This window comes from Acinonyx jubatus, chromosome C1 (genome assembly GCF_027475565.1).
Source record: "Acinonyx jubatus isolate Ajub_Pintada_27869175 chromosome C1, VMU_Ajub_asm_v1.0, whole genome shotgun sequence".
NCBI classification, from domain to species: domain Eukaryota; kingdom Metazoa; phylum Chordata; class Mammalia; order Carnivora; family Felidae; genus Acinonyx; species Acinonyx jubatus.
The window spans coordinates 138,836,006-138,861,895 of NC_069381.1; the positions used below are offsets into that span (position 1 = coordinate 138,836,006).

Genomic DNA, 25,890 nt, shown 5'->3' on the forward strand with positions numbered 1-25,890 from the left:
AGACCTGGGGAGATCAGGGTGGATGTATTCACACTGTAGCTCAGCAAGCAGATGCATGGCCATGATGTTCAGTTTTCATGCACTTGGGACACACACTATACACATGAAATTTTTGTCTATGGCAAGATAGTATGGTGAATAGCGTGGAACTGCAGGGCCAGACTGTCCTCCCTGAGTTCTAATCTTGGGTTTTCCATGTGATCCTGAAGAAAATATCTGGTTCCTTATCTGAAAAAGAGGAACTTGATGGTACATAACTTATTGAATATATTTGTGATGGGGAATGAGTAATTATATAAACCATTTAGAATATGTACAATTTCAGCGGTAACTACTACTTTGACAGGGTTGACCATACACTGACCTAGTTTTCATTTCCACTGTGGAATTCCTTTTAAAAATTTGTTTTAAAATAAAGGCTCACTGTCAGTATTTCACTATTCATGGAAAAGGCATTAATGATTCCCTTCAAAAGAAAATCTGAAAAAAAAAAAAAAAAACAAAAAAAAAACCAAAAAACCCAAATAGTGAATTGGCTTTGCCAATCCTGAGTTTTCATTTTTGGGTTCATTGAAATTTGTTTCCTGTGTTCCCAAGGGGGTCAGAGACAAAGAGTTTTAGAATTCACTGTTAGTCAATACTTTTAAAAAGATTTTTTAAACTCCCACCAAACACATATTTTCAACATTAGGTGAATAATGGGTTCTTCATCTTCACCCAGAGTGCTATTATAAATTCCCCGAGTTAATTCTGTAATCCCTTGAAAGGTCACTTCATTTTATTTCATTTATGACTTTTATTTCATTTATTTCAAACTTTATTTCCTTTTCACTTTTCCAGTATGTTCAACAAATGAAGACTTTACAGAAGGAAAGTACAAATTGCCACACATTTTATAACAAGCAGATTAAGGATCGTTCATGTTCAGTATGGGAAGGATGTTTTCCCCCAACGGACATCTAAGCAGCCACAGAAATCTGAGGTATTGTATAAACACTAGAATAATGACTGGCAACCATCATTCACATTGCTCTTATACGATCCCCATACACGGACGCCAGCTGTTAGGACACTCTTGAAAATTCCTTTTGCACCATCTTTATCGTAGCTTTAGAAATGTGGTGGAGCACATGTGGCTATTGCCTTGGTGTACCTGGCTGCATGTTGGAATGTTTACCACCGACCCGGCATCTATGGCTCAGTTAATGTCCGTAGCAATCCCACCCAGACATTTTGCATGGTGACTGTCTCCCTCTACTAGATTGTAAACTCTCCGGGACAAAGATTTTTCTAGCAGTGATTCTGTTCCAAGTCTAAGAAAGTGCCAGGCACATAGTTGGTACTCAAAAATGTGTGGTCAATGAAAGAATGACATCAGTAAAAACTGGCAGATTTAAAACAGAATACTAATATCAAAATAATCCATCCAAAAGAGAATGTGAAGCTCTCAGAGTTTCAGGAGTCTTAAGGAAATGAGGCTTTTTTTTTTTTATTCCTTTTAATAAAAAATACTTCCCTGGGTTATTTCTAAATTTGCATTTGAGGCACATTTTCTAAAAGACCAGAATCTTCCAAGCAACTATTCCTAGAAAAGATTAATAGAAGTGAGAGAGACACAATTAAAGTCTTACCCAAAGTTTGAAAATCACCTTTTAGTATTTAAAGAGGCATTAATCATGATCATTAATCAATAGAAAGGAATGTTCACAGAATGCTTAGAATAAATGTTTGCTGAAGCAAGAAGTCAGAGGAGAAAAGGAAGGTCTACATGCCCAGGGCTGAAGACAAAGTTTTTTTCTTTTTGGTTTAACAAATTAAAGCCGCTGGAAAAGAACAATTCACTAGAGGGAAATATTACTGTACAATCTATAAAATACTGCCAAGGTCAGCAGAACCTTAGCTGTTTTTTCTTTTTCTTTCTTCTTTTTTCTTCCTTTCTTTCTTTCTTTTTCTGTGCCAGTCGATGTTGAGAAACAAGTTTCTCACAAGCCTGATTTAGATATTAAGCCTAGAAGTTACTCAACACCAAGGATTAGGAAAGTACTTTTATTTCCTTTACTGCTTACTGACAAGAATGAGTTACATTTTTGGTAATTCTTTTTAAATCTTTTTTCTAAGGCTATCCTATTATGTCAATGCTCTTTCATTTGTTCATTCATGCCAGCCCCTCTGGTTTTCCCCTTGGTTGGTGCTTCTGAGAATTATTTCCAAGGAACTATACCCCAAAGATTGCTAAAGCCATTTTTTAAAAAGCCACAAGGATGCAGTTTTCATATGAAGTGACTCAGCTGTACAGAAAGCTGAGTTTTGGAGTCCTACATGGAATATCTTTGGATGTTTATGGAACTCATGTGTGAGAGTTTTAGCTAAAGACTTTGAACCAACTAGATTTATGGGGACCCAGGCCACTCTTGGTTCCATGCTATTCCATGCTTACATCTTTCAAGTCCCTGGAGAAGCTCATATTGTCTCCCTGTGTTATTTAGAGATGCTGCCTTCAACAAGGGCAGTTTTTCTTGTCCTCTTTTCCCCCCTTCCCTGTAATTGTTATTAACAGCTAGGTCCTGGGTCATCTACCCAACTGACCTCTGAACAAAAACATGCAATCCAAGGTGGATGGCTGGGTTAGGGACTGAGGCTGGAAGTGAGGGATGGGTTGGGGGACAAAGGGCAAGAAAGCAAACAAAGCTCATAAGCAGAATTAAACGTGTGACCTGAGACTACTTCACACTGTCTCATTACTAAAGAGTTCAAGGCATTTCCGTATCTTTTATCATTTAAAATTTTTTTCCATGTTTTTTAATCTTATGCAGTATCGTAGCTCTTTTTCTATGATCGAACCACTTAGTCTGGTAATACTCCATTTTCTTCTTGTGATTTGAAATTGTTATGAAAAACCTCTTATCTACGCAGATTTAGCTTTTGCCCAAGAAACTTCCACCACCAGGAAGAATCAAAAACTTCCAAAGCTTACAAGTTTAGAAAACGTGAGGCTGGATGCTCTCATCATCTCCATTAAAGAACAAAACCAAACTGCTAAACCAGGAAGTAGATAATAAAGGACAAATCATATTTAGACAAAGACATGGTTACTTTTTTATTTGAAAGAAAAACAAAAGTATGTTTTAATAAATACTGCGGAAACATTGACCAAACAAACATACAAAGTGACTTCAACATTTAAAAAAATGCAACGCAAGTTCTGCTTTATAACAGTTATAACTTATTTTCTTTTTACAATATTTAAATACAGAAAGCACTTGCCAGCTATTTTGTAATACTGCCCAAAGCATAACGCTGCATCAATCAAAGCATATTATGTTGGTAAAACGTCTGTATTTCGTGGGAAATGACTGGAATGGTATTTTCTTGCAGAGACAAAACAAAGTGCTTGTAAGACAAAGGACTGAATGTTGTAATTACCTTAATCTCCTCTTCTGCTACAATTTAATGGGAGCACAGCTTCAACACTTCAAAAATGAAGCTTTATCACTGGAAAGAAAGCTCGTTTTCAACAAGCGCCAACAATAAACAGGTCAGATCTGGTATCTCCTCTGAAAGAAGTTCTAAAAGGAACTGGTCAAAAAATATCTGTAAACTATTTTAAATGCTGATTATTTTACGTAACAACAGCAATCAAGTATTGAACACCGGCCTTGGCTGAATCTGGTTAAGTGAGGAATCTGGGTAAGCAATCGCTCTATGGAATTGCCCTAGTGTAGTGTTAGGACTGACATCACACTTTTCTTCTAAGGATTCTCTAAAGCTTAGGTAAGAAGGTCCTTCTCTTAGAGATGTTCTTTTAAAGAAAGTGAAATAAACCAAGAGTTATCAGATGCTGTCAACTTTGGAGCTTCATCCCAAAATAATAGGCCTTCTGCTTTGTACTTTTGGTAACTTAATTCCAGACAGCTTTACTCACAAACTGTGCTTTCTGCTACTATTCCTTCATTATCTCTTCAGGTGAAAAGAGTACCTACATTTTAGATATTTTCCCCCCTTGGATCATTTTATGACGTCAAACCAAGACACCTCTCATTTGACTTTGCACTTTCATCAATGATGGCAAAAGAAATCACACACCCTCTTTTCTAAACAGCGCACAAAAATATTACATTGAGCAATTTACCACTTTTTAATGACGATCACAATGATGAACAGAACCATCAGACTGCATAAAAACGGACACCTTTTTTCTATTTGATCTATTTGATCTTTGTAGTGCTGGTCTGCATATCTTGCAAGACTCCAAAAGCCTTTCTTTAGAACCATCTCGCTCAGCTATCTTCAGGAAGGCAAGATTTCAAAGCCTTACAAACTTTTCCTCTGGATATCCCATGGGTCCTGATACAATTTCCATTTTAATGATGAGCTAGGAGGAAATTAGATCACATCCTCTAGAAAACTAAACGCTAAGGTCACAGTGCCAGTTCCCCAGTGAGGACGGTATATTAATATATACTTTTTGTAAAGGAGATTAAAACACTTAAAAATTAAATCAAAGTAGAGATCCATGAAGAGATTGTAACAAAGAAAACAAAAACGCAAGCACCATTCAGAACGTGATTCTTCTTCTTGGGGGTCCTCTCGTTCCTCTTTATCTACTTCTAGCCCATTTGAATCTCTCTTTTTTGGCATATTTTTCAAGTCACACTTCAACACTCTTCAACGTATTCACTGAACTGCCTGTTCTACATGCCGAACCTAAGGACAGGATTCCAAAAAGATGAGCATCTTTCCAAACACCTCCTAAGCCTCCAGAATACGTGACTTTGGCTGTGCGCTTCATTCAGACTTCACCTTTCTGTTTTGTTGTTTGTGTTTTTTACACTAGACTTCCTTGTCCTCATTAAAGAGACAGAGATTCACATCACAGTGCAACTCTTCGCTTTGTCTTTTCGTAAGTCCGTAGCAACTGCAGAGAGTTCTGGTCTGCTGGGCATGTGTGAGATCCGTTTTGTGGCCCTCTGTGATTTGTTCCGCTTAACGTTTTTATTTGTCTTGTTTACACATGCCAAGGTGGCAACGTGAAAAATGTCTCTGACACTATTTTCTGACTGTAAAGCTGAGCATTCAATGTAAGTGGCTGCTCCAATCTGTTTGGCCATATTTGCCCCCTGAGAAGCAAAAGAATGGATTGCAATCAGCAATAAGTCCTTGGGAAAGTTATAAAGTGTCTTCCTAATACCACAGAATAATAATGCATTGCAAAACATTTCAAATATGTGAGCTGTGTTTTCCAAGTGTTGCTGCAAAAAAACCCTCCAGTTTTTAAAATGCATTCTTTTGTAATAAATTATAACATATTATTTCATAAATATTTGCAGTCAAGACTCGGTCTTAAAATGTTCATGGGGCGCCTGGGTGGCTCAGTTGGTTAAGCGGCCGACTTCAGCTCAGGTCACGATCTCGCGGTCCGTGAGTTCGAGCCCCGCGTCGGGCTCTGTGCTGACAGCTCAGAGCCTGGAGCCTGTTTCGGATTCTGTGTCTCCCTCTCTCTGACCCTCCCCCATTCATGCTCTGTCTCTCTCTGTCTCAAAAATAAATGTTAAAAAAAAAATTAAAAAAAAAATGTTCAGTTATCATCACTCAGTAGACAGTGCTTGACTTCCTAGAGGTGTGAAAGCCTGATTTTTCTTGAGTCTAAATGGTGCTCAAAACTAGTCAATAGGCTGCATAAAAAACAAGGGTAAGGGGTGGAATTTAGAATCAAATTTGAAATGTATGTGATTATGTCTCAGGGCCAAAATAAACTGAGGAAATGAATAACACTGTTATGAGACCTCTAACTTTGGGAAACACAAAATACAGAATTTCTAAACATGGACCGGACAGACAACCAGGGAACACAGTAATAAGCATGTGTGCATCAAAATGACTTCTTTAAGTAACTAGATTTTTATTAATTGCACATGTAAGACAAACATGACTACGGTATTTAAAATGATGAATACTAAGGAAAATTCTAGCTATTTCAACATGAACTCTCTTTAGAATCTGGTTGTTAAGTTTTCAGAGAATGAAGTTCTGAAACAAATTCTTTCTAGATACTTGGGGGAGATGCCCACAGAAATGATGAATCTCTAAAAGACAGTTTTATGCAGTGTTCTACTTTACTGACAATGTCCTTCTTAAGTATTTTATTGCTCTACTGAGTGTAAAGTAAGATGACCTCTCTCATAGAGTATTACTGACTTGACCACATTTTCTCTTAGATCCATCTAAGTTTAAACCCAGGAAGAGCTGCAGAGATATACAAAGGGTAGAATATGATCCACTGTTTATATACTCAGTAACCAAATATCATGTGATTACCCTACTGAATGACAGAGCATTTCTCATTTTAAAAGATGTTTTCCAAACTCATCTTATTGATGCACACACATATCCTTATCTAATCCTTATAGAAACTACTAAACAAATATTGGAACGCTTTTTGAGAGGGTCCAGCATCAAGGTACCATCAAAATCTCAGCTGAACCCTGCCCCAGATCACTTTGCAGTCTTCACAGTCTGAGCTATCAGCTGTCATGAGGGGCTTAGATGCTCGCTGTAGGAGGCATGAGGACAAAGAACGCCAGCTCTTTCCTCCATGTTTTCAGATGGTCCATCCGGGCACATGGGTCTCAGAATGCACCTTACTCAAGGGTTTTTAACCTGGAGCTGACTACTGGTGGAGCCTTTAGAAAAGCAGCTACTTTTTCCTTTATTTATAATGAGTGATGTTCCACTTTCGTCATCCTTTTTGAAATCCACATTTATACACTGACAACATACATACCTGATCATATGACACTGGTGTCTGTCTGTGATTTGAGAGCTCTACTAATGTACTAACATCTGTCCGAAGGTCAGATTTGCAGCCAACCAGCAGCATTTTGGTGTTGGGGCAAAACTCCTGGATTTCACCTTTCCACTGAGGGTGTGGGAAGAGAGAAGCAAATGAAAAATTAGCATAGTGCCGGCATCTATATATCAGCAAACAATTCCTCCACTGGCAGACGTCGGAAATGGAGACTCAAAAAGAACATTTGAAAGAAAATGTCACTTCAGATGAAGAAGCAAACTTGCCTGTATCTTTCGAGTAGATTATTAAGTTTTACTACTTTTTAAAGTGGATTCATTAAGGAAAACTTATGTATGTTATTATCTCTTCTCCCTCTCTGTGACTCACTACCTATCCCTAAGCAAGAAACTTGTTGGGTGGTGCCAGAAGGTAGCTCCAATAATTTCTTAATTATTGGGGTATCTCTGAAGGATAAAAGTGCCTTAGGAATAATTATATATTCTAACACATGACTGTATCCTCAGATATGTTGAGCTGGTACTTCCCAGCCTGGAAGGTTGAGAATAAGGCAGAGCCAACACAAGCACAGGTATGCATTCACAAATCCCACCAAGAAAGGCTGAACAGCCACCACGTGCCAACATTTCCAATGAGATTTCAGGGACTGGAGACAGTGTTAATAAACAGAATGGCCTGCCTTTAAGGAACTTCCATTCAAGTGACTGAATCAACACAGATCATGAAATTTAGAAAGGCCCATCTCTAGGCTATCGGGAAGGCCTTTGGTCCTATAGCTGATATGCCCTTGAGTTAGTTTTAAATTGCACAAGTTGTTTAATATTTCAATTTAGTCCAATTTGGCTAGCTGTTTTCGTGACCTGACAAGACTTATTAGAGCCTCCAGAAATGCCTAGGAGGGAATTCCAGTTGTCCTCTTAAAGAGTGAACAGCTGACTTTGTGTGGTTTCATTTCCTCAAGCTTCAGATGACCATCATGATGGGAGACAGGGATTCAGAGTGTTCCCAGGAGAGCTCCGGCTCCTGGGGATGGGGGAATGGAAAGCCAAGATCAGGAACCAGGCTGGCTCTCCCAGCCCACACACACAAGTACACATTAAGTGATCTACTAAGTACTGTGGTCATTACAAAGATGATTAAGACATAGCTGTGGGGGTGCCTGGGTGGCTCAGTCCGTTAAGCATCAGACTTCGGCTTAGGTCATGATCTCACGGTTCATGGGTTTGAGGCCTGAGTCGGGCTCTGTGCTGACAGCTCAGAGCCTGGAGCCTGGTTCAGATTCTGTGTCTCCCTCTCTTTCTGCTCCTCCTCCACGCACGCCCTGTCTCCCTCTCTCTCTCTCTTTCACACACAAACACAAATAAATAAACATTAAAAAAAAAGAAAGAAAGAAAGACATAGCTGTGGAATCCACCCAAGAGCAGGGTTGACAAAGTCATGTATATAATACTAGATAAGAGGGACATGCTGCCAGAGTCATTTAAAAGACCACTAAAGGGGACATCTCCAGATCTAGAGGTGTACTTTGGGCAGACAAAAAGGTACAAACATGCTTTCCACAAGAGCCTAATTTTTCTGCCAAATCCCTCCTTCTCTCCTCCCTTCCTTCCAGAGTTATTTAGAAGCATCTACCATTTGCTAGATGACACTGGAGTTCGAACTGCAAGATGAATTGAAAAAGAAAAAAAGATCTGTCCTGCTTTATGTCACTCTAAACTCTTTGATATTCGAGGACTTAAAGACTCAATTAATCAAGACAAACCACTGCACGGGTTATCACGAGCCTTAAACTTCACACAAATGTAAAACACATTCATTAATATCTCTAAGGCCAATGTCACTATTCATTAGGTCTTAGAAGACAAAAGCAAAATAAAATAAGAGCAAGGCTTTTGATCATAAATTATGCACAACCTGATACTACATCAAGTAAAAACTCCAGTAAATAAGCAATCTCTTTGATCTACAGACAAGCGGTAGACATGTCGTTATGTTGTTCTTCAGCGGCGTAATGACTTTGGTTTCCTTCTGCGTGTCTAGCAATTGTTTACAAGCACTGAAGATAAGAAAGGTGTATTCCTGCCTGAATCTGACAAACATTAGCATTATTTGTGTTAGATAACACATTACTCAAAATTGAAAGGAGTAAAAAGAGCCTTTGATCTTTCAAGAAATTCTTATTTCGTTGAGCTAACTAACTGTGTTTGTCATGTTTGGTAAAGAGACCGAGGTGAGGGGGGAAATAAATCACCTTCAAATCCTCATTTCATAATGACATCCAAGATGAGCAGTCAAACATAATAGGGGAATGTAAACTAATAAAAACACACAAAATACAAACACATTACCTTGCTCTCAACCACGGCTTTTGTCGTAGCCTTAGTGCATGGAGAAGAGGCAGGTGATCTACAGAAGGCTCTGACTCTGAAACCTCACAGCACTCAGGCCAGGACTGAGAAAACAGAGTGGCAAATACACGCTCATCCACGGACAAGCCTACGCCTTCTGTGACCAGCCAGGGGCTTAGTCCTAGGTTGGTGGCAGCCCAGAAACACTCCTCTCCCCCATTGGCCTCCCTAGGACTTATGATCCATCCCACAACAGGCTCCCTTCCTCCTGACCTCCCCCTGGTTCCAGCCCGAGCTTGCTCAGGTCCCTTCTCCACCTATAGAACCTATGAACCTCCAGAAACCAAATGTGTTCTCTATAGCATGTTTACAACTACTGTTTTTATCACTCTCTGATATCTATCTGATCACTCTTCACCTTGTCTAATGTCTGAAAACACACCTCCACTCCTCCTTTAACAGTACTATTTCTAATAAATAACATCATAACCAAAGCACAGCTTCTTTATCAAAACAGCTATTATTACATTCATTTCAATATATGAACTGAGGTCAAATGAAAACCTGTAAACTAAGGCACAATCTATAGGAGAAATGAAGGATGGAAAAAGAAACACATGCTTGAGAGTAATCGAATATTAATATTTTTGGCTGCACCATTTTCACCCAAAGGGTAAAGACAGAAGCTCTTTAAAGGGCATGTACTTTCTTAAAATGAAAGAAAATTTTAAGCAGGTTCATGGTCAAAACTTTGACATATGTGTGTAGAAACGCTGCTGTAGTATGAGAGTGTTGTTTACAGCATTTTGATTACAAAATATGCAGCAAAGTATTAACTGGAGTGTTTGGGCTCCCCCAGCCAACCCCCGTCTCTGTTTTACAGATGGGCCAGCACCGAACTGTGCCATTGTCTCCAGCACTTGCCTTTTTTAGCACACTGTCCAGAGTCTCTGGTCTACTGATGTCAAAGCAAATCAGCACGGCATCTGAATCTGGGTAAGAGAGAGGCCGAACGTTGTCATAGTAAGGAGAACCTGAGAAGAAACAAAGAAACACACATTTTCAGATAAAAATCCCATTTATTTGTCATCTACTGACTCTACCTTTTTGAGTTAAACCCCCTGAATATCACATGGCTCTATTCCCAGCTTCTCAAATTCTTAGAGAAGAATGCAAACAAGCAACAGCCCAGTGGTAGTATATTCATTTCTACCAGAAGATAAGAAGGCCTCACTGGCATCTGTCTTAAATTCAAGGGGAGGAGCAAGGACTTTAAGCTGAAATCTGTAAGGTTCAGGGTCCCCGAAGGCACCTGGGTGAAGTGTAGAGTAGAAGCATGAGGAGTCAGGTGGCCTGGGGTGCAAATCTACCTCCATCACTGAAGGAGGGGGGCAAGGCACATTTAGGGCTCTGTGTCTCTGGTTCTTCATCCTAAAATGAAGATGACAACAATACCTACACCTGGGATTAGATGAACCCAGGCAATGACTGGGATTTAGTAAGGGACTGATAAGTCTCAACTATGGTTATGGTTGTATTGTTGCTATTACAAGCTGCGTGGTAGCAAGCACCGTAAATGGAGCTACTTCTTGGGAAAGAGACAAGACCTCAAGATCTCTCTCTGGTAATCGGATGGGATGAGTGGGGGAGGGAGGGAAGGGCCAGCTCAGAAAAGAGAACTGCAGTAAACACAGAGTCACCCTGTCTCAGTTACACATTAGGATGAGCCACTGATTTGTGCGCTTGCTTACTTGAACTTATCCCCAAACCCTATGTGGACTCTCTTTCTGTTACAACCGAAGAATGTAATAAATGCCATATTGGTCATGTCACTTTTCTACACAGTTCCATCTCTGAGAGTGACACTGAGGCATGATGCAGGGGTCTCGGCCCGAGTTAAATCCAGGGCACCCAAAAGATTCAAGTTGCCAGCCAATTAATTTAACCACAGAAATGTCTCATTGTTTAGAAGAATTTCTATCTCTTTTAGAATCCCAAAGGATGAGCAATTACATGAAGTCAATTATTGTACAATGGTGTGACTATAAAATTAAATACAGCCTGCCAATGTTATTTATTTTTTAAAATCATTTTCAGTATACTACCATTTTACAAGCATAGCATGAAAAATCATTTTACATATATAGGTATTTGACTCCAGAGGAGAAGAAGAAAATCTAAGCTACCAAAGTTTTTTTGAAACCCAATTTCATTTTGACATCACTCTCCGTTTCTAGCAGAAAAACATGACATGTTGTCCCCTGATAAATCAAAACCTCGGTAGTCAAAGTCAGGAGGAGAGAAAGACTATAAAGAACCTTTTAAAATAATCTTTTACAATTCTATCAAAACAACATTCTTCAGAAGGCTGCTCTTGAGACCTAGAAGTTACTGTGGTTAGGGTGCATCTGGTATTCACTATGCAACCCCAGGAACTCTGTGGCCTTTTCAATAGCTGCTTTCGGGATGGACAGTGACAACTCCAGGACAGCTGTGTCTACAAGCAACGAAGTAGGGAACGTTCTAGGAACCAAGAAGAAATCTAAACCAGAATTTTTCACAAGCTGCAGTAGCTCCCTACACACATCTGGAATCAGGACTCTGGTGTTACAGAGACTGACAACTGAAAGGCATTTTTCAAAAGCTTAAAGGGTTTAGAGTTAAACAATATCAAGTCCTTTTAAAGGCATACTGGATATTAAGGCATACTAGAATGACACTGTCTCTGAAAATGAGTTGTGACTGCTTTTTCAGCCACTAGAAGAAATTTAAGGTCAAGAGAATAATTCACAAACAACTCACTAATTTAAACATTTTTGAGAGGCATCAGAAATGAGATGGCTTATCACTGTTTCTAGGTATAATGGTTATTTCTGTATTTGTTTTGTGAAGTTCAATCTCAACCTCTCTCATTTCTGTGTTCAAAGTTAGACTTTGACTCAGCTTCCTCTGTAAATAAAGTTAGGAAATCTTTTTCAAAGTGCACGGTCAGAAAATTCCAGATTACAGAGTGGTATACAAATACCAGACACGTACACAAAGACTTCCTCTGCTCTTCCAAGTTAGTAAGATATGACATGACCCCAAATTCATAGAGTACAGCTGTCTGACAATTCTGATGGCCAGGACCCTAACAGGGCCTCAGAGATCTTTCTTAGAAATCACTCACATTACAAAAGACAACTATCTCACTGTGGCTACTTTCCAGCCTCAATCAGGCCAACTGGAATTGGATGAAAGGCATATCCAGGTGCCTTCAGAACATGACCTATGTCTGGATGAGAGTATTCTATGTAACAGAGTATACTGATCTCCCCGTACTAAGAGTTCTCTATGTTAACAATGGGAAGACCCAAAGACCATCTTTCCCAAATACAAACTTTAGGAAAGACAACCGAAGAATTACAAAGGTGCTAAAACAGAGTAACATCGGGACTACCAGTAAATTCCAGAGGAATGATTTCAGCATTTAGGTCACCAGGTGACCGCAGAGAATACTCCTTCTTCCGGTTGTGTCCTGGGTTCGCCTCTCCCACCGATTTTTATGGACACAAGGAGGATCTGGCTTTGTCTTCAGCCCTCAGTCAAGGCTGGAGATTCTTGCTCACTACTTTCTTTCTTTTTTTTTTTTTTTTTTTTAATGTTTTTATTTATTTCTGAGACAGAGAGACAGAGCATGAGCAGGGTAAGGGCAGGGAGAGAGGGAGACACAGAATCCGAAGCAGGCTCCGGGCTCTGAGCTGTCAGCACAGAGCCTGCCGTGGGGCTCGAACTCACGGACTGTGAGATCATGACCTGAGCTGAAGTCGGATGCTCAACCGACTGAGCCACCCAGGAGCCCCAGTCTTGCTCACTACTTTCAAGTGAGCTGCCTTCTGTGCTCAGTGGGTATGCCCATATATCTGCAAAATATAGACAGTGGTCAGGCCTGAAAATGAAACAGTGTGCAACTGAAACCAAATTCTTATGGAGGTTTGTTTCCGCTTTTGTTTTTATTTGGTTTAGTATTTTGAATGAAAATACATTTGTGTGTAAAGATTTTCATGGGAAGTAAAGCTCCTTGCTGGATGAAATAGAAGGGTGATTTTAAAGAGCTTTAACAAGACCCAATTAGGAACAACACTTTGATCCTGTCTTACTACTTTTGCTAATGAACGGTACTTTTAGGTCAACAAGTGTCCAAAGGTGGTAATAAAACTGATCCTCACATTTAGTACTTATAGGTGTAATTTGTCCAACCACGAACTACAAGAGTGATTTGGCATTAAAAATAGAAAGTCCACTTCTTCATTAAATTTTTGCTAGGGTAAGGTTAGAACTTTTTTTGGATAGAAAAATCTGTCTCTATTGTTTTGTAGTAAAGGAAAAAAAGACAAAAGACAATACAGGATTATAAGAGAATTGTTCTACCGGGAAAAACTAGCAATTCATCAGCGAAGCAGGACCTTCAGTTAAAAAAAAAAAAAAAATCCTGTGTGATTTGACAGTGTTCACTCTGTGTTTAAGCACTTTGAATTCTTCCCTATCTATAAAGCCCATGCTACTACACAAAGGAAGTGAGAAAAGCAAAGCTGGAGAGTCAGGGTGTAATCACTGGCATCCGGGGATAACTCTCCAGCCAAGGAGAAATGAAAAGGAATTCCAGGAATGCCCCTGTGAAGTGACAAGCAACATGGAAAGGCAGAAGTGACACCAAAGTGAGGAGCAGAAAGCAAGCCGATGAAATGGACAGTATCTGCCTCGTACTCCTATATCCCTCCAGAAAAGTCTTAAAACATTCTGCTAGCCAAACGGCAAAAAAAAAAAAAAAAAAGGCAAAAAACAAAACAAAACAAAACAAACAAAACAAACAAACAAAGTCTATAGATTTAAAAGATGCACGTGAAAAGCTTCCAGGGTAAGTGTAGAACTGAACATGGCACACAGAAGAGCGCCAATCATTATGTAGTCAAGTACTGAACTAGAACCACCATACATGGTAGGTACTGAGGTACATACGGTGGGTGCTCCAGTATCCAGGAATGTTCTCAGGCCTAATTCAGTTAGTCTAAGCTTTGCTTGTCAAATACAACTCGTTCTCAGCATGTGAAATGGTCTCCATGCATATGGGAATTTCCACATGCTGCAAGTCTCTTACACTACCGGAAACTCTTAAGCACACAGCACCATTCCAAAGTCCTTTCTAATCACCTATCAGAACACCAAAAGGAAAACTCCAGGAAACTCTATATTGTAAAGAAACAACCATGGCCCATGTGTAAAATGTGCCCACTCCCCCCCCACCCCACTGCCCCATATAGTCAGAGGGCTTTGCTCTGGGTAAACTGGAATAAGTGCACGTTTGGGGTTCTCTTGAGTTCAAGTTTGGCAAACATCAGCAAAGTTCCAAAAACGTTTTTGAAACTTCAGGTCTAACCATCTTTGTCTTCAGGATCATTAATTCTGGGTGACAGCAATACTTCCAGCCCAAGAATAGTCACCAAATGCCTCACCCAGAAACTAATTCTGCAGACACATACCTGCTTGCTTAAGTCATCCTTGCACAAAGATAGAACACACCATATATGCACATACTTAAGTGTATATGTAAGAAGATTCATGCCCAAAAGGGAGGCTTTATGGAACCTTTTGCAAAACCAGTTCAAACGCTGAGGCTTTACAGGAGCTTGAGAACTGCAAACCCTTCTAGTTGAATATTTCATAATTGAAATACTCTTTTCCTTGAGCCTGAAATTGAAAAGCTTCCCCTTCCCCAAAAAGAAATCCCTACCAAGAACAGTAAAATTTGGAATGTTGTATAATTTTGGCAGAGAAAACATATTAACTTTTGGTAGTTTTAGTGACTAGCAAGAGAACATCTGTACCAGAGAGCAGCTACCATGCAAGCCTCTATGATCTGCCCAATTATTACCAGATTCCATTTCCTCATGCCGTCTCTACTCAGTGAAAGCTTCAAGTCAGCAATAATCTCAAGAATGTGAATCAAGTCTGGGCAGAACTTTCATGTCTGGCTCAGTACAAGACTCTGTTGAATTCATTTTCCCAAGGAGTCTGAAGGATAAGCGCCATGCCTGTAAAAATGCAGCAAACATTCCCAGAGAGGCTATTTCCTTTATTTCTTTATAGGTTCAGATTAACAGGAATTATGAACAGATTTTAGGAAAATGTGAGGGCATTTCTGTGTTGCTACAAAAATACAATCTATGTTCTCAATTTCTGGGGACAATGCAGTTACATAGTTAGAGAAGAGGTCAAAGAGGTAGAAATGATTGCTATGTTTGGGCTTTACATTAAGTTTAGCTTAAACTTTAAACTCCTAATCTTACTGAGATACTTAAAAAATAGAAGAATAAAAATACTTTATGTAAAGTAGAACCATGGGAGGTCACAGAACTTGAGGGATAAGGGTAGACAGGCATTTTAAAAATTACATTATCATTCTGTAACAGATTGAAGATTTTGTGTTTTATATTATACGTAAGTGTGTGATTCCTTGGAGGACAGGCCCATGAGCAAGTCCACCTTGCCACATGCTATGTCATCAGGCTCATTTTTCAAAACCAATGTATACAACACCTGCTAAAACTTCTGAGGCAGCTTACCCTCCATCCATGCCAATGAAGTTTCTGTTTTGTCATGGGCGTCTCTGAGTAAAGTTGCCAATATATAGTAACTGAGAAGATGTTGAAAGGGCATCAGGGGCACCTGGGGCACCTGGGTGGCTCAGTCTGTTAAGTGTCAGACTCTTGATTTAGGCTTGGGTCATGATCTCACAGTTAGTGAGATCAAGCCCCATGTTGGTTTCTGTGCTGACAGCGCAGAGCCTGCTTGGGATTCTCTCTTTTCCTTTCTATCTCTGCCCCTCCCCTGCTCATGCCTGTGCATGCATGCTCTCTTTTTCAATGAATAAACATTTTTAAAAAATAAAAATATAAAGGGCATCAGAATATGGCTAAGGTACTACCAGTTCAGCAGGCATAGCCACCAGCTCTCCAATGAGTTAATTGGAGAAACTACTGGTCCTTGGTGTCATAGCTACATGCAGGAACTGGATTAATGAGGAAATATCTGGCTATTTCAGGTGGCATCAGAATAACTAAACTGGATATCTCACCGAAATGTGCAACTTAGCAAGAAACAAGATGGGGGGGGGAGGGGGGAACACACCAGACTACATGAGATTTAAAAATAGGTCTAGAGATAGATAAGGACTTAGAAAGAGAATTTATGCCTTTTTTTTTTTTTTAAATACATGGTGGACAAATCTCCAAATGTAGTTTTATATATTGCTTATTGGAAATCACCGTACAAATTCAGAGCTCTCTGTTTTGCCTTAATCCACATCTCTTACAGAGTTTCAGTGTGAAAACTGCATTGAGCCTGGTTTTGAAACACTAAACTAGTAGGGATCATTACCACCTTATGATCTAACTGGTTTTCTGCAATTTGTCCCTTGATATTCACATCACAAGTCCTCGTGCTTCTTTGGCTTCTTTGTAAATTCTCTCTCTCCCTTTCTCTCACAAGGTCAAGTTAAGTGAGAGTTCTTCAACTTTCAGAATCTTGTTTTCACTGATAGCCCTTAAGTGTAGGCATGTTTCCAAGTGGGAGCGATGTTAAAGACTTCTTAAGAATTGAGTCAACTTCTAGAGATAAGGATGGAATTGTGGTGGGCTTCAGTGAGAATGAGTGAGAATGAGTCAGGGGGCTTGGGCTGGCCCCATGGCCCTCAATTACTCTTTGGATCTTTTTGCTGGGAGGTGAATCTAGCTTTCAAACCTTTAGATTCACCCTCCTATAAACAAGGACTGCAGTACCAAGGAGGAGGCCATTACTACCTTGCGGGCAGGAACTGCTTTGCAATATACCCTCCCTTGCTCCCACAGCCTCTACCAGAATTCCTGCACACAACCCTAAAAAGCATTTACTGGTTTTATAATCATTTCTGTAAGTCTTGCCTTGCTATGTTAATTTACATGTCAAATCACAAGAAAAGGGACCACGGAACTATTTATTTTGAAGCTGCTTTTCTGAACTAAATACATACTAATCCCCAACATTGCTGCAACACTTCTTTCTCTGTAAAGCAATATTTCAGTACAGTGCTTGTCACAAAAACCATTTTTCAAATGTGATGTATAAGGTACAAATACAATATGCATTGACTTGTGTTTGTAGAGGAGTATGTCCTCAAAGTCAGGCCAGGAGTAATTAAGATTTCTCTTTCTTCCTTTGTCCTATAAGTCTAAAAATTAAAGAAAACTATATTTTCTGTTACTCTGCTAAAAACTAATACAGGAAGTGCTAACTTTAGCACTCATGGACTAAAAGCAGCTTGCATCATGACAAGATTCAAAACGGTGTTCATGAGGCAATGGCACAGTTATTGTAGAGGAATTTTAGCAGCTGAATTGAGTAGTTTATAAGTAATAACATGCCTTAAATAAAGTGGACATTAACGTGCATTGGTTAAAAGCTGGCATGAACGATTATTACTCCCTAAATTGTGTGTGCTGAAATTACACTGCAATCAAATCACTTAGGAAAAGATATGGTGATCCTCCAATGGCTGAGTTTCCATTATTAGGAGGCATTTGGCTTCATGCTACAAACTGCCTCCGTGTTTGGCAAATGTGGCACATTCTGATATTAGAACATTCACATTCAAGATGTTAGAACTACTTTGGTCTCACTTGCCACTTCAAAATGTTGAAACCATTACCCAGTGTTTTGCAGAAACTCAATGAGTGAATTTGAGAATCATTCAGAGCATTTCTGCAACTATTAACACAAATACTCATCTTATCAATGAAAAGGGAATTTTTCTCATTAAAATCAATTAAGGATGGACCGGCATCCAAAGACTACCTTTAAAAATCCCCCCTTTTAGAGAATTTATGGTGGCATTATTTAAAAGGTTTTGTTTCCTGGCGGGGGGGGGGGGGGAGCTGGAATAACTTCAAGCAGCTGGCAAATTGCCATTTGTGGTTGCTCTAATTGGGGTGTGCACTGAGGGTGGGAGGGGGGAAGTGTTTCCTACCTGAGGAGGATCCAAAGGATGTATCAGCGCTAGTGATGTCTGACGAGGGAAATACACTGCAACCAGGTGGAACAGTGGACTTGAGTTCAAGAACCTGACAAAATTAGCTCAACATAGGTTGAATATTAGCTACACTAGGCAGGGAGAGCTTCCTTTTCCCCACTCCCTGCCCTACCAGGGTTCTATGACTCTTAGGAGCAGGACTATATAATAATACTGCATCTCTAAGGCTTAACAGAGAAAGCCTATTCATGGTAGGTATGGAAAGGAAGAAAGAAGGAAGGGATGGAGGGAGGGAGAGGGACAGAAAGAGACAGACAGAGAGGTGGTGAGGGAATGGAAAGAACGGTCAAGTTACTGTGCCTCAAAAAGTGGGAAAGAATTCTCTTCTCTTGGTGCAAAGAGGTCCCACATATTCTAATTCCATTTGATGTTCTTTCCTCTACCCAAATTGGCACTTTTGCCTATGCATAATTCCATGACTGCTGGGCGGGGGAAGGAGACCCCTTATGAGAAGCTGTCCAAGTACAGAAGTCAGCAAAGAGAACTGCTTTCTACGTAACAGAAGTTAGGTATACCTCATTTTTCCTATTAATCTTTAACTTTCACAAAGTTCCAGAAGGGGGGAAAAATCTGGCATTTAGGACTTTAGAGTCTTGGACTTGAATGTTCTCTCCAGAGTTAAACTGATTGATAGCAGTTGGAAAAAATAAATGTATCAGAATGCATCAGGCATATGCAATTATTTTCACAACCTGAACTAAACAAATGTCCTAGTGGGCAAAGAAAATGTCAAATATTTGTCAAAAAATAATCCTGTTTGGAAATTTGTCACAAAAACCTTGAGATGAAGTAGAAAAATGTTCAGAATTTGATATGATGAGCCTCTGATGAAGTGGCTCTTGTTAGATGCCTTTCGCTCGTGAATGATAAACCATTTTAGGTGAAAATAATCTATTTCGTAGAATTTAACCAGTACTTGGTGGCTATGCTTAGTTAACATTTCACTTCACATCAACGTAATAGGATTCTAAATAATACCCTTGTCCCTTTTTTTTCCATTTGTATAAATCTAAATTTCAACTAAGATTTCATTACTGGCTAATTCTGCAGTGTGATGTTTTCTTAATCACGGTTTTTTCAAACCTTTATATTTGAGTTAAACATGCATAGTTTTTGTTACATTAAATAAAAATAAAAGTGATTATTTTATTACAGACTTCATTTCAGGTGATTATCTTTAATCTGATGAAAGGCAGTGTTTATAAAGTTGCCATTCTTTGTGCACAGGTAATTCAGTGGTAATGAACGTCAGGGAATCTTATCTCCTTGGAAACTACGCATACAATTATTCATTTGTTCATTTAACAGATTTTCCTGGGTGACTACTGTGTGCAAGGCGTGCTACATGTGTAGCATCATCATAGGGTGTACAAACTATTGAGTTTGGATTAAATATTTGAGGATATCTGAAGTGTTATTTATCTGCACATGGGAAGCATAGCCTCACCTATAAACTGACCACATTTGTTTGTTTTCTAGCATTTGAAAAAACAATGTGCCTTTTCCTCCCTAAAAAAAAAAAAAAAAGTCACTTTAGCTCTTTGGTCGCCTAATCTAAAATCTCCATTGGTGGTCCTGTGACTCATGGAGCATGACACAGGGGAGGCATAACCCGCATTCCTGTAGGCCCAGCCATGCCTCCTCCCTCCTTCCTAACTCCACTAGGAAGCAGTGGCTCTGTTCAGAACCTGGCTTGCTTTGTAGGTGGTGAAAACCCCAGCAACGGGTGCCAGATCCATTGAGACTAAGAGCTGAAGGCAACCAACGTCCTGGGAAACAAAAAGACTTGCTGTCTGGCATACTAAGGCCAAGAAGTATACAGCTGGGAGAGACCCTGCACATTGTCTAGCTCTGTATCTTTTCAGATGATGAAATGAGGCTCAGGGAGGTAGAGATTTGCACACAGAAAGCCCTGGTAACCAGTAGCTAAGATCTAAACACAGGTTTTTATCAAAGACGAGATCAGATTTACAGACCCCAAGACTAAAGAATTCTTATCATGCATTAGGTCCAAAGAGATTGGGGGAGGGTAAGTACCGATGCTAATTACCGGTACCATACCAGCGGTACTGCACTCTAGGTATAACAAATATCATGATATGTCTGGGAATCCGAGCCCATTAAATACTAGGCTATGTAACAATTCTGATAATAGGAGCTATTGAAATAAGAAAACACTGCAATTCTATCAACACCTTCCCCATAGTTGTGAGACCGTGTGCACACCCCGATACAGTACAGGGTGAGGTTCTGGTTCTGCTCTCCTTGGCCAAGCTTGAGGAAGAGCCTGCCTCTCCAGGGGGTAACAGAATCAGTGCTTCTCACTGCAACACTAGAAGCATCTGGCACCGGCCGTGAGAGGCGCTCGTGCGAGACTTCTCCTTTGCCTTTGTGCACGGACTGCCTCTGGCGACCCTGTCAGTCTGGTATCTTCCTCGTGTTCTTTAATCCCCTGAGTCCCTCGGGGCCTCCAGAGGTTAAAACCGAGGGCTGCGTGAAGCTCGCACAGTCCAGAAGCACCTCCACGAGGCCACTCCCAGCTGGGCTCAGGTCCACCTCTGGGGCCTCCCTGCCTGACGGCAACGCTTGCGTGTTGGCACTTGTGCGCTCCTCCAAGCTAGTTTCACCCGGGATTTGGCTCGGTTTGCCCGCAGCAGCCCAACTCCCGGCTAAGCTCCCAGAACTAAGCGCGGGGACCTTCAACGGCCTTCCCGGTGGCTCCTCCTCCTCCAGAGGTGTCACCCTTCTGGGAAACGGTACTCCTCCCTCTCACCCCCGCCCAGCACTGCTGAGGGTGGGCGGGAACCGGTACCAGCCGGTGATTCCAGGTCGAGCCTCCCGCCCTCACCAAGCTTGACCCAGCCCAAACCCCTAATAGCCACGCGCTGGGAGCCTCCCCACCGCGGGGTACCGGGCCCTCTCTACCACCGCGCGCCAGGTAGGTGGGTGGGCGCGTAGGAGGCGATAACCCGCCCTTGAACCCCAGACCCTTGAAAATAATTTACCACGACGCCAATAATTCAACTAGACAGGAAGGTCAAAGGCGAATTGTGCTGCCCGCGGCCTTATAGGCTGGCAGAGGGTGATGCAACGGGGGTCAGGAGGGAAGGGCGAGGGCCGAGGGTGGGGGGAGCGTGCGGCGGCGTGATCACTGGGGACTAGCGGGGGTGTCGGACCTACAGATTCGCGCCGAGGCTACGCGGGTGGCCGGCAGCGGGAGACAAGGGCAGGCGACCGCTCGGCCCGGTGCTGCCCGCGCCACCAGCGCATTCCTGGCAGTAGGCGTCACGAGCGCCGCGGTTGCTTGCGCTCACGTTACAATCCCTCCAAGCACTGAATACACACGTAACTGCGTCGCTTCAGGGATTTTCTCCCACCTCCCACTACTACCGCTGCGCTCCCAGCCTCTCCGACAACCATCAGGTTAGATCCCGGAGGGGCGCCCGTCGCGAGCCAGGTAGTTCTGAGGCGCCGCACGCATCTCCCCAGTACCGGGCCACCTTGGCCGCCCACAGGCGACTCCGGCATAACACCCCCACCCCCACCCTGGGCCCAGCCGCTCCCCGGCCACCTGGCTACAAGCAGTTCCCACGGCGGGGTCACCCAGCGGGCACACAGCGCCCTTCTCTCCCCCCTGCCATTCCTCCCTACCCATTGTCGTCCCCCACCCCCACCCAGAAGGGACAAATTTTTCACCGAGCAGGGACTGCGGGAATCCCACGGAGGAGGCAAAGTTAACCCAGGGGCGCCGAGTGCGCTGGTGGTGCGCGGTTGTGTGCTTGGGAGTGAGCCACGCGCGGGGTCGCGAGACCCGCCGCGCGTCCTGGAGCTGCTGGAAACCCGCCCCGAGGGCCACGCGGTCCGATGACTCTCTTACCCGAAGTGTCCCACAGGCTCAATTCTATTCTTTGTGTGTCGATTTCAAAACTGGCCGTGTAATTCTCAAACACTGTAGGGACGTAATTCTGGACAAACAAAATGGACAGAGGAAGGGAAGAGGGCAAAGAGATTATCTAAAATGTACGACACCCGCAGAACACCCTCCGAAAATCGCTTCCTCACTCCCCAATTAAAAAAATAAATAAATAAATAATGTCGCACACACCAGATCACACACTAACCACGCAGACCCCTTCCGAAACCCCTGACTCACCACCCGCACCACCCTGCTCTCCAAGACCTGAGGATCCAAACCTCCCAACCCAGGGTTCCGCACACATGACTGAACAAGTTTCAGAAGCTAACAGAATGTGAAGATGCGTCCCCTACACGCTTCCAGCTCACTTTCCCTTTCCGGGCAGTCTAGCCAGGGGGAAAGTTGTAAGAAAGACTGCTTAAAAAAAGAAAATCGGGTGACGGAGGAAAAGCAAGGAGAAGCCCAACTCAAGACGGGGGGATTCCCGAGGGCCGACCCCCTCCTCCAAGCCTCCGCCGGCCACACTTACCTCAGGGAAGCAGTCTTTGGCGAAGACATGCAGCAGCGCAGTTTTCCCACACTGACTGTCTCCCACCACTACTATCTTGCATTTCACGTTCTGATTAGGATCCATGATAGATTTACTAGATAATTTCTGGCTGGCTCTTCTCTCCTTCATTGATCTTGCCTTATTTTCTCTTGGAACAGGAATTGTCTCTTAAGAGGAAAAAATATATATATTTCTCTCTATATAAAAAACATATAAAAATAAAACGCAAAGCTGGTGGGAACTCCTGAAGCGCAGCGCAGACGAGGGGCTAGAGGAGCAGGCTCGTTACTCCCCTCCAACAAGTTTTATGCCTGACTCCACACCGCGCTTCCCAAGTCCAATTCCGATCCGACTGCTTTGTTTCACGCTCTCTGCGCGGCTTTATACGCCCGGCCTTCCAATCCTCTTTCTCAATGAGAGAAGGAAACTGATCCGCCTCCTCCCCTTTTATGGAGCCTGGGAGCAAGCGCCGTCTGGTTACAGGCGGAAAATGTAAACAGTGCGCCCTCTAGGGTGACCGTGCGGGATCTATTTCCCTACTAAGTCTAGGGCAACTTGGAGATCCCAGCGTTGCTTAGCCGATGGATAGGACGGTACAAGTCCAGAAGGAGGTGGGAAATGGGGATCTGTGCATATTGATTTTTAGTAGGATTTCTTTAAAACGTTTTGGTAGGGGCTGCTTTCCATAAGCCTCATGAACATTGATGAAAGCAAAAACATTTCTCACCCAAGTTAAAACATAGTTTAAAAACATAAGAGGCAAATCTTGGGTTGGGAAGGGTTAAGTGGTTTTTTTTTTTTTTTTTTTTTTTTTAAAGAAAGAAATGGTTTGTATCACGTATATAGGCCATGGAACAATAGCTAAGCCAGGCTATTTCAGAAGCGGGAACTGGCTTGTCTGGGTCACAGCAACACACTGGTTTCTGAAAGCTGTCAGTTTCAGTCACTCAGGAGAAGGCAGAAAGGTCTGGGAGTGTGGGTAGAAGAGGTGGAAACAGAGAAAAGAAGATTCTTATAACTCAGTGCAAAAACCATTAGAGACTCAGCCCTAATGGACTAGGGACCCAAGCACACAAGGCAGCCCTTGCCCCTCTTGCAGTGAGGAGACTTGGTAGGAGGGGATCTGATCCTGACTTTATTTCCTCTATCTGTAGCCTCCCCCTCCCTAGAATCAAAGCGACTTCAGCTGTACCCAGAAAACACAAATATTCTTACTTGGAAAATGCAGGTACAACTTTCAGCTCCCTCCCCACCTCTTCTTCACATCCATCTGTCTCCCCACCCACCCCAAAAGTCTGAAAAAGGAGTAAAAATGGCCTTGCATTTGTTCTTTTTTCCCTATAAGAGGTCCTTCTTTTCTCATCTTCATCTTCTGTGCTTCAAATGGAAAGATTTCAAATATTAAATTTTAGTAAGGACAGGGACACCTGGGTGGCTCAGTCGGTTAAGCACTCTGACTCTCAATTTCCACTCAGGTCATGATCTCATGAGGTTGAGCCCCACATTGGGCTCAGGGCTGGGGGTGGAGCCTGCTTAAGATTCTCTCTCTCCTGCTCTCTCTTCCCCTTCCCCACGTTCTCTCTCCCCTCGCCCCCCACACAAAAAATTGTAGTAAGGATGTTGGCCAAAAATCTCATAGGTACCCCTATGGAGACTTCTAGGCTTATAAAGGAGAAGGTGAGGTGAAAACCCACAGTTTTCAATATGGGGAGTGAAAAGGCACACAGAAAGGGGGTTAGAAGCACGGATATAAGTATTGGATGCTAAGACCATGAAGCCTCATGGGTCCAAGGATGGTCTTGTCTTCCTTTCAGAGCTGAGAAAATGGTGCCCTAACCCAAAGGAAGACTGTGACTCAGACCCAGCGTGTGGGTCTGTGTTTACATACATGCTGGGCTAAACCACAGAGAAAGGGATAGCTGACCCTAATCAGGTTCCCAAAGCAGCATTGGCCAAAGTTTTCTCTGCAGAACTTTAAATGCTCCTCACAAAAAGTGTCCTGTGTCCCAATGAGTAGTGGAGACACTGTGCCCATATCAATCCTTGAAGATGCGCCAAGCACTTTGACGTGTTACAGACTCTAAAACGTTCTAGGGAAAAGTAGCCTACTTAACATAGTTTAACCCAGCTTTTCCCAAATCTACTTCAGTACGGGAAACTTTTATCAAATTATTTGCTAGTTCATTTGAAAAGCAATGGGCACTATGGTTGGGGGCAGGAGGACACAAAGAAGTGTATCTGGGTGACCTTATTCAACCTCTCTAAGCCTCAATTTCATTGTCTGTAAAATAGGAATCTTAATAGTAATGATGAGGAAATGCAAGCGAATTTTGCAGAATACTTTCTGGCACAGTAAAGAATCTCCAATCTATTTTATATTTTGCATGTAACTCTTATTTACACGTCTTAGAATTATTGAACATATCTTGGGAAATACTGGCCTCATTAGTGGACTCACTAATTGGAACTGGGAGAATAGATCCACCCCCACTTTTTTTTTCCCCTCAGATTTTTAACTTAAGAAGTTGCCCTTTTCTAGAGCTATGATTTGATCTTCCACATTACTGAATTGATGTAGTCTATGTGGTTAAACCACTCTAACTAGCAATAATTATGAAGTATTAGTTTTTGGCTGACAATGAATAGGATAGCTATGTAATTTGTCATATAAGCTGGGCACTTTTGAGAGCAAAAGAGAGTACTACTAATGATTATGTCAGAACAGAGACTGTAAACAGGGTCTATCCCAGGCAAAATGAGAGGCATAATCACTTTACCAGTGAATAATCTAAAATCATAGTGGATAACTATTTTTGGAAATCAGGTGACCTGAATCTCCAGGAATCTGCCAGTTTCAGAGTGAAATTTAATGGCTGTGTAATAGAGTAGAAAACCAACTGCCTGAAGTTACCAGTCTCTGAATCTCATTAGAGCAAGAACTCTTTGCTTTACTTCTTGGGATATCTAGTGCTGAGTGTGTAATAGATACTCAATATTAAAAAAAATTCATTTAGTATTTAGTTCAACAAATATTTATTAAGCACCTGCTATATTCCAGGCACATTTCTAGGAGCTGTAAATAACAGTAAACAAGTCAGGCCTGTTTGCTGCTCTTACAGAGTACACATGCCAAACCAGAGACAGACAATAAATAAGGAAGCAAGTACA

General features: G+C 41.8%; 1 protein-coding gene across 1 annotated transcript; it reads right to left on the reverse strand.

Annotated features, from left to right (window-relative positions):
- Window positions 1–3,084: 3,084 nt before the first annotated feature.
- Window positions 3,085–23,110, reverse strand: RND3 (Rho family GTPase 3). The gene is made up of 5 exons (XM_015086806.3): window positions 22,702–23,110; window positions 22,134–22,221; window positions 10,078–10,187; window positions 6,782–6,916; window positions 3,085–5,117 (listed from the first exon to the last, which is right to left on the reverse strand). The coding sequence occupies exons 1-5, from the start codon at window positions 22,849–22,851 to the stop codon at window positions 4,866–4,868; spliced, it is 735 nt and encodes a 244-aa protein (XP_014942292.1). The 5' UTR covers window positions 22,852–23,110; the 3' UTR covers window positions 3,085–4,865.
- Between the last annotated feature and the right edge of the window lie 2,780 nt (window positions 23,111–25,890).